We start from the raw sequence: 10532 nt of genomic DNA on the forward strand, positions 1-10532 counted from the left end.
AATTAAATATAAATAAATAAAATAACACTAATTAATTACTTTAATAATGTTTAAAAAACAAAATCTGATCAGGTTTCTATCAAGAAATGTTCCACTAAATAGTCCATCATCTTTTAATTGACAAAATAGGTCCATCCAGAATTGAGTGAAATGTTTCCTCAGAATACTCCACCAGGATTCAATTCGCTGATTTGAAGGATTGGTTCCATACAAAAATTATGGGTGACGAGAAGTATTATTCCTACGTAAAAACTGTTGAAATTGCTCGATGTGGCGATTTTCAGTACCTTTGTCAAATCTTAAAGTAATAGGACATCCTCTTAATGCCTCTACCGTGTTTAAATAAAAACTTCCTATTGCTCTAGGATCACTACAAGAAGGTGCCGCTTCCAGCCAAAGTATAAATTTAGAGAATCCATCGATGCAACCACTTATATAAATTTCATACGGTTTAAGTTTGTCGTAGCAATCTGTATGCCATGTATAATTTGGGCCTGGATTATAATACTCTCGTCTCCTTAATCTCTTCCGACTTCTAATGTCTACACCTTCAGGATCAATCATTTTTAAAAGAGTCCTAACAGTTTCTTGTTTCACAACAAATCCAACACCGATGCATTTTCGATGCATCCACTTATAACCATGCAGTTGATTTGAACCCAGAATACAATTTTCTAGATACTCTCCCACTATATCCATAGGCGTATAATTGATGCGTTTGTACAAACCAAGTTGCTTCAGTTTTCGTTTAAGTGTACGAAGACTTATATCTATCCCATTACTTGACAAATGTGTTATTATTTCATTGTAACTAAAACTCATGTGAAAATAACTTTCTATCAAATTATTTAAGTCCATTATGCTTTTGCCACTTGCCTGTTACAGATTACAGAGGACAGAGGTAAGAGAATAGTAGATTTAAAAGACTTAATAAAATGTCGAGGCAGAACACGCGACCGATTGACAGACTATGCTCAAAAGTCATGCAAAAATGAATTTGCATATATAATAATAAAAATTAGAATAATCGAATAAATATATAATATTATCTCGATCACTTGAAAATAAGCTCTACTCCACTGCAAGAAATGTCGAAATTAAAAGTCGAAATGTCGAAATTGAAAGTCGAAATGTCGAAATTGAAAGTCAAAAAGTCGAAATTGAAAGTCGAAAAGTCGACATTAAAAGTCGAAATTACAATAATTTTTTTTTTTAGTTGGCACTACTACGCTTCCGTAGCACTGTGCCACTATTTTTTTTTTTTAAGATTATACAGCACATAGTATAAGAAATAAGAAGTATGATCAACGCGAACCGTGTTTTCGTCCTAGTTCGCGCATGTGCATCGTCTTGTGTTTTTATGCATACTGCATTGCATAAGATTAAATGTATACTCGTGACGTCGACTTGTGTTTATTGTTGGTTGCCTATATAAATTATACATTGCCCCTTAAAAAAATATGCGCAGTCTTATCATTGAGCATACTTCTTATTCCTTATACTATGATACAGCATATTGTTAGAATCTGGGACGTCCCCCTCCGTGCCTTCCCACTATGTTTCATGGACGTTTCCCAACGGAACGGGATAATTTTCCACCTCGATTGAGACAATTTCCCCATCGGCCAAAAACTTTAAAGTAAAAAGGTACAAATGCACTTTACCGCGTCCCTCACGAATTTCATAATTTTTTTTAAAAAGACGTTTTTTTCAACGCTAATTTCGAATTATTTGAACTTTTTTGCGGAAGCCATTACTATGGAAGTTATAGCCTTCCAAAGTTTGCGATTTTACGCTTATACGCATGCGCGCGCTACACTACTCAAGCCCGGATTAAGGGGGGGCTAGGAGGGGCCATGGCCCCCGAACCTCGATACTTAGAATTTATTTAGGTGCCTCTAATTTGACCATTACTTTTTTCGTTATAGGCTATGTACACTAAATAAAACACCTAAAAAAAATCGATGATAATTTAGCTAGAAAAAAAGCTTATAAATTATAATTTAGAATTTATAAATTAAGTGATACACTATTCATTATTTATTGCTATATACCTAATATCTATACATTATATTTATTATATCAGGTACCTAATATTGAATAATACACAATACGTTCCAGGGTGAAGTGACCGGCCAACGTCATATAAAACTATGAAAGTATACCAAACATGATGAATCAATAGGTACCCTTTAAAGATTGAATCTAATTTTTTTATTTTTTTAGTTATGGGCAATTAACTTTTTTTTATCAAAACCATGCATATCACGCATTTGTTTATGTATCTTCAAAACTTTTAAACATTTTGATAAAATGTTATTTTTATTTGACTTCACTCCGGAACTCATTATAATATACACTAATATTTTTTTTTCGTACAGGGGCCTCATTTAAAATTTTGGCCCCTTGGGCCTCAAAATGCATTAATCCGGGCTTGACACTACTTTACTGTCACGCACAGTGCCTATAACGAATTTAGATTTACCGGCAAGTGGATAATCTAACAAGTAAACTGAACCTTGTTAATCAAAGTAACACAAGTGACTCTGGTCATAGACAAGTATACCTGGTCTTCAAACTCAAGGGACGTCACGTCGCCTACCGGCTCCGGTCGCTTGGCTCGATGTACAGTTTTTTGAAGTAGGCAAACATAGGTAAGTAATTGCCTCTGAGTCCTGATATTTTTCTTAATTAGAGGGGTGGGTAGTAGCCGGTTGGTCCCCAAGTAAATGTAAAACGATATACTCAATGTCTCAATAGGTAGTTAATAACGATCTGAAATATAATTGGTAATATTATATTAATACATTATTATGCATTAATACTTAGGATATTTGTAATTTTCCTCTGAAAACTGTTTAGTTCGTCACGCCACTGTAAGTTTATATATAATAAAAATATTTTACACAATTAACCAGTGGCGTGGCGAGCTAAAAATTGTCCGGAGGCTAGTTACAAATATCCCAAGTATTCATGCGTATAATAGGTAATGTATTAATATAATATAACTAATTATATTTCAGAGCATTATTGACTACCTATTGAGTTTATCATATTACATTTTAATATGGAACCTACTGGCTACCACCCACCCCTCTATTTAAGAAAAATCTTTTTTCAATTGCCTTGGAAATCGTACAATTACCCAATATTGTTCTATGCGATTATGACAATTTCAAAAATACTCGTACAATATAATAGTAATATTATAGAATGTGGATCCACTTCATGAATAAGTCAAACAATTCTCCATATTGTGTAGTAAAACGTAATTTTCACTAGTGTCTTAGTGTCTTAGTGTCTAAGTGGATGTCACATGTACACAGATATACAATATATTATACAATATACAATATCTGAAACTATATATATATATTTATGCCGGTATGATAAAAATTATTTTGTATTTAGTAAGATTATTACACAACATTGTACAGTATACCTACGCACTGAACCATAATATAAAGATAGGTAATATCGGAATAAAAATCCCCGTGAAAAAAACCTCGACCCTAGGAAAAAGACTACAATAATAACCTTACCTACATTCATTTACTATTTGTTTAATAACTATTTATTTTATTTGATGTATCGATCATTCGAAATATTTTTATTGTATCTATACCTACCTATAATAAGTAAAACTTGTAAAATCTAATTCTGATAATAATCATAATAAATAATAATTTACATATCGTTAAAATATTATTAGGAAACGTAATATTTAATTTCGGGTATATATTATAATAATATATAATATAAAGGTATTAAGCAAAACATATTATTGTTAACAATAATGATGCGCCTTCAATCTCCATAAACAAGTTTCTTGAAGACTTTAAAACGATAATTTTATTAATCCATTAATTATATTGTTAACCTCTCTACTAAATCGTTTACAACCAGATACGGTATCTGCGCCCTAACGCATGCCGAATGCCGATACGATATAATATTATGTATTCTATTCTTATCTCTCAGTTGTCTTCTCGCAGTCTTAGCGTACAGACGTGTTTCGTGTTGTCGATTTCGCTAGTTTATCTTGCTCTGTATTATCGCTCCTTATCTTAATTCGTGCGACAATTATGTCGTCGTCTTCGGGCGGCACAAATCGTGCCGGCCGGAATAGCATTTCAAACAAACACGGAAATCAACATGTTAAAAATATTGCCGGTCCCGGTTACCAGTTAGTCGGAAAAAACGGTAAGCCTATAAAAATTACTCTTGTTCAGTTTCACCAAGTTTTCAACAAATCATGGACAATCCGCCGACTCTAGATATATCCAGCTCCGCATTTAACTATAGCTCCTTTATCTACACAAACTGCTGGGTCTATGTCTATCGATATGGATGTGAACGCTAATGACCGTCATAATGAGCTCGATTCTGGTTCTACGTCTTCTTCGCTTAATAAAACCTCTACTCAATCTACCTTCCTTACCAATAGTGATATCTCTAACACTAACAAACATATCAACATATTACAAACGTCATTTTCGCCAGATTATATCGGGCCTGTTACTATTCTCGTTGAAAGTATGGACGCTAATATTAATTTAGGAAACTGGCATCCCATTAAAGCCGCTAAGTTTTTCTCTAACAACTTCTTAGGTATTACCGCGATTAAAGATAGTATGGTTGCACAACGAACCATAATAAAGTGATGCTCCAAGTTTCCTTGTTATCACAACGATTAGCGGAACCGAGCATTGGCGCTCCAAGCGTTTAAATATTGAATCATATGTATAAATCATATAATTGGTATGCCTAGTAGTGGCTAGTACTTAATTTTTACGCTATCAGCGCTAGTAAAAGCTTCTAGAGTATCGTTGATAATAAAAGAGACTATGAGCATCATTAAATTGTTTCATATCATAGTTTGTTGGGCAACCATACTATTTTTAATCGTGGGTATTACCAACATTAAGCCTGCGGGTTCAAAAAAAAATCAAAATTTCCTTCGACACAATTTTAATGGTAATTGCTGCTTAAATTCAAACATCTTAAAAGAAAATAATTATAATACAATTATACCATCTACGCTAATCTTTTCTTATGGAATAATAAAATTAGACACTACAGTCTCAGAAGCTGAATTTTTCGAAGGCGTCCGATCCTCAGTCAAGATTGATGCATTCAAACGCATCAGCATTAAAAAAGATGATAAAATCATTCAAACCCGTATTGTTGAACTTAAATTCGTCGCCTCGAAAATACCATCCTCACCGTATTTAACATGATTTTTGATGTAAAACCCAGTGTCCGGTCCCCCGTTCAATGTAATCGCTGTCTACGTTTTAGACATACGCAAAAATATTGTCGTAGCGGTCCCAGGTGTAGTCACTGCGGTGAAAACAATCACTCGGTTGATTCGTGCTCACGTGCTCAAGCCACTGATCCTGTATGTCTTTTCTGCAAGTTATCTCACTTAGCCACTGATCGTAGTTGCCGAGAATGGTCCACTCAAAAAGAAATCAAACACATCATGGCCACCGAAAATATCTCATATAAAGATGCCTTAACTTTTAAAAAAAATAATTGTTTTACTGCTGCTTTTTCTTTTTCCGATGTTGTTAAGAGCCAGCCTCCAATTTCTGAAATATCAAAACCTAATATCGCTCTAGAGGAAGAAAATTTCCCCAGGTTAAATGACTATCACCATTATTTCAATTCCAGGAGGACAAAACAAAAATCTCGCCCCCGTTTAATAAAGACAAAGTAAATCTACCAGTTGAACCTCATTTTTCTTCCCCAAACGGTAGCTGTTTAACTAATTTCCCTAATCAAAGCCTTACCGTAGAAAATAACTTCACTGATCTATCTTGGGTCCATTCCCTTTCTCTTAAGCTATCTGAATCTCTTATAAATTCCCCCTCCCTATTTTCTCCTTTTTCTCCCGCATCTCTTCAATCCCTAATTGAATCTTCTCTAAACTCACTTCTTAATATTCCTATTTCTAATGTCACTTCTGATTAGTCTTGTATTAAACACCAATTTGTCTTCACCACAGTCATAGTATTCACTAATTGTATTTGATTCCTAAACTAACACTTATAACTATAATAAAATAAATATAATTTAATAAAATTATCATGGAATTTTTACATAAAAACAATAATTCGAATATCCTCAAAAAGTTTATTAATATAATTATTCAGTGGAATGTAAGAAGTCTGCCTGCACGTCTCCCATCTCTACAACACCTTCTGTCCGTTCACAAATGTTCTATCGCTCTTCTCTCAGAAACCTGGCTCTTACCTTCACGTTATCTTACAATTCCTCAGTTCAAAACTTATAGATCCGATCGCTCAGATGGCTATGGTGGTATAGCTATAGCTGTTCATAACTCCCTCAAATCCAAACAAATACTTTTAGATGTCGCTACCAAAAATAGTTTTACCCATCATAAAATTGACATCATAGGTATCGTAGTGCATCTAGTCAACTCACACCCTCCTTTAAAATTTTGGTCCTGTTACATCCCCAGTAATTCCAATGTTCCTTCCAATCTATGGCGTGAACTTTTCAATCTTATATCATATAATACGCTTCTTGGCGGCGATTTTAATGCATTCCATCCCGCCTGGGGCTCTGAGCTTGCTTCCCTCTGTGGTTCTCAGATCTATGATTGCATCAACTCATTAGGACTTTGTTCTCTCAACGATGGTAGTCCTACACATGTGGGTCGCCCCAACTCATCCAACTCGGCTATTGATTTATCTTTTTGCTCCCCGAATATCATTTGGTATCTATCTTGGCAAGTCCTTAATGATCCCCACGGTAGCGACCATATCCCCATTATCATAACAGCTAATTTCAACAGGCCCACCGATACTGTGCCATCTAAGCTAATTGGTCATCGTTTTCTCTCCAAATTAAAAATTCTATTTCTTCACTGACAAATTCCACCTCTCCTGTTCTCTCCTATTCTACCTTTAGCAGTATCATTAACATCTCCGCTGATTCTACAATTCCGAAGAAAAGATTAAATACTAACCTTTATCCTCCCTCCCCTCCTTAGTGGAATTCTGACTGTCCTGAAGCTGTCAAAAACAGAACCCAATGTTTTAGAAACTTTCGTCGCTCAGGCTCCATGGTTGATTTTATTATTTACCGCAACGCTTGTGCACAAACTACCAGGCTATTCTAAAATGAAAAGAGGAAAAAATGGAAAAATTTTTGTTCAAATCTAAATCCATCCTTCCCCATACGTCACCTCTGGTCAACTGCTAAGCGATATAAAAATTGCATCAACCCTGTTAGTCACCCAGATAATGACGATTGGTTCGACTCTTTTTGTTCTAAAGTCGCTCCGTGCTATGTCCCTTCTATATCAGAGGTTTGTCCTCCTGATCTCTCTCATGACTCTCCACCTCATGTCCTCACTAATGTTTTTACCATGTCAGAATTAAATTTAGCCATATCTTCACGGAAATCGACCGCGTCTGGTCTAGACAATATATCACCTATTATGCTAAAACACCTCCCTTTAAATGCTCTGGCGTGCCTTTTATCTATTATATTATATCTTATCATCCAATCGTTCCTCCTTCATGGATATTTTATTGTGTCATCCCTATCCCCAAACCTAATTCTAATAATTCTTTTCACCCAATTGTTCTCTCTTCCTCTCTTTGCAAAGTTTTTGAATATATGCTGAAAACTAGACTGGGTTGGTGGTTGGAATCCAACTCTGTTTTACCTGCAAACTTGTTTGCATTTAGGAAGGGTTTAAGTACAATGGAATGCCTCTCGACTTTTATCAGTAACATTTACCACGCCTTCAACAATAAGGAATACCTTGTCGCCACATTTGTAGATAATCGCGGTGCCTTCGATTCCGTGAACATACCTACCCTCATCACCTATCTTCTTTCTTTAAATGTCCCTTCTAAATTCTGTAATGTTCTGTCCGCTCTCTTCAATTTCAGAAAACTCCCTTAGGATCGTCAAATACTCGAACCACTTTCATTGGCCTTCCTCAGGGAAGCTACCTTAGCCCAATTCTATTCAATGTTTATATGGGTATTGTTGAAAAGCATCTTTCTCAGTCTGGTCATAAATGTCTCATTTACGCTGATGATTTAGTTATATTCTCTTCTAATAAACATCTAAACCTCGCCATTGATAGTCTCAATTCTGCCCTGTTGGATCTAAATGATATCCTAATCAAAGTGTCTTTCGATGTTGCCCCTGATAAATGTAAATCGATCATTTTCACTAGTCGTAGATATTTTAACGATCTTAATACATATGTTAACAATTGTGTTATTCCTTTTGTACCCAGTATTATCTATTTAGGCATTACACTCGACCCCAAATTGCGCTGGATTCCACATATTTCATCTCTCACCGCTTTTGCCTCTCGATGGTCCAACTTCCTCCGATCTGTAACCGGTACTTGGTGGGGCTCCCATCCTTCTTGTCTATTATCCATATATTTGTCTATTATACGTTCCAAACTCGATTACGGTTGCTTCCTTTTTGGGTCGGCTTCCTTTTCTAAGTGGAAAAAAATTAATAAACTCCAAACCTCATGCATTAGAAACATTATAATGGGTTACGTTAGTTCTACTCCTTGCCCTGCTATGGAAGTTGAATCTACTTGCCCTCCATTTAATATCAGATGCCGCTGGCTTGCCGGTAAATTTCTCTTGAAATCATTATCCTATAGCAATCAACGTATTTTTGAGATTTATTACTCACTGTATCTTAATTGGCGATATGTTCCTAAATCTATGTCTATTTTATCAATTATAGCTCATTCTATCTCAAATTTCCACCAATATATTATTAAATCTACTAAACTCCCTCTTTACGAGCAATCCTACGACTCCCTTATTTTTTCTCCTCTGATTCTTTATGATAATCAATTTTTAGATCTATCATCCAAGGATTTTAAATCTATGTCCTCTTCCTCAGTCAACGCAGCTGTTTTGAATTATCTTAATGAACGCTTTTTTAACTTCACCACGATTTATACAGATGGATCAGTCTCTCCTCTCTCCGCTGGTTATGCGTTCTACATTCCTGATCTACAACTCTCTTTTACCAGTAAGCTTCCTCCTACGTCTTCCTCCTTTACAGCTGAATGCTATGCCACCACTGAAGCCTTAAAATTAATTCAAAATTTTCCCCTAAAAAATTACTTAATTGTCTCAGACTCTATGTCGTGCCTCCAAGCTTTAAATTCAAACTCATTTAACTCTCATTTGTCTCCACTTATCCTTCGCATTAAGTTCCTTATTTTTATCTTAAATCAAAAAAACTATAACATTAACTTCCTTTGGGTTCCTAGTCACACAGGTATACATGGTAATGAAGTTGCAGATAATCTCGCTAAATCTTCTTCCAATCTCATCTTTCCTTCTTTTTCTCTACTCCCACATTCTGACTTCACACCTCTGATAAAATAACACTCCACCAACACTTGGCTCTCTCTCTGGAACAACCTACCTGCAGAATTCACCTCAAGATACTGAAATATTACACCTAATATCCTAAAAAAAACCTGGTTTAATAACTTACACTTACATAGACCATATATTGAACAATTGAATAGGCTACGTATAGGACATCACCTTCTACCCAGCCACTCCTTCAAACTTGGCCTTAATGATTCTCCATTCTTCACACTTCACCTAAATGAATGTATCTGTGACTTATCCCATATTCTATTCGACTGCCCTGCCCTTCAAACCAAACGCATTACTCTAGTTAACATATTTAAAACTCTTAATATCCCTTTTAATATTTACTCCATACTAAACACAAAATCTACTACCGCTATTAAATTAGTAATTTCCTTCATATTGGATGCTGGCTTTGTTATATAATTTTATAATGTAATATATCATGTTCAGTGCCGCAAAAACCGGGTGTGCAGAGCGTGCATACATTTGGGGGGCCCCGGGCCCAACCTGGAGCATACACTAAAATTGTCTAAAAACGCAAAACTTAATAGTTACTCACAATCATTTTTTTTTAAGTTAAAACATTAGTGTAGTTGTAGGTATACTAATATTACTTATTAGATTAAGTATGTTAAAATAGAATGGTAAGTTTTATTACATTATAAAATCAAATGGTACTAGATAGAATCACGTATGTGGTGTGTACTATGTTAGAAAAAGGTGGGTATTAAGATGTATTCAAGTGTCAACGTTTCATACTTTCTTAGTAGGTACTATTAATTTTTCCATAAGATCTATTTTCATTGCATCTATGGGTTGTTGACACTTATTGTTTGTCGAATTGTCAGAAGAACAACTGACTGATACTCGAAAACGACGAGGGTTGTCGAGTGACGACGTGCCATAAAAGTAATGTTATTACTTATTAGTGTTTATTTATAAACTTTTAAAATTTCGTGTTATACCAAGAATAATATCGAAACAATATTATATAATATAATACATACAATAAAAATTAATTTGGGAACGGGCCCAAAAAGAATATCGAACACGGGCCACTTATTATGTAGTTGCGGCACTGATCATGTTGTATAACAGGGGCGTATTTTATGGGGGGGG

The 10532-nt window shown here is 35.0% G+C and overlaps 1 protein-coding gene across 1 annotated transcript in view; it reads left to right on the forward strand.

Moving 5' to 3' along the window:
* Positions 1–4067: 4067 nt before the first annotated feature.
* The window catches only part of LOC100169038 (ARF GTPase-activating protein GIT2), a 21269-nt gene continuing 14804 nt past the window's right edge, over positions 4068–10532 (forward strand). The window contains exon 1 of the mRNA XM_029489364.1: positions 4068–4203. Within this exon, the coding sequence (XP_029345224.1) occupies positions 4086–4203 (118 nt within the window). The 5' untranslated portion in view covers positions 4068–4085. The remainder of the gene's footprint in view (positions 4204–10532) is intronic.

Source organism: Acyrthosiphon pisum, chromosome A2 (assembly GCF_005508785.2).
Source record: "Acyrthosiphon pisum isolate AL4f chromosome A2, pea_aphid_22Mar2018_4r6ur, whole genome shotgun sequence".
In the NCBI taxonomy this organism is placed as follows: Eukaryota; Metazoa; Arthropoda; class Insecta; order Hemiptera; family Aphididae; genus Acyrthosiphon; species Acyrthosiphon pisum.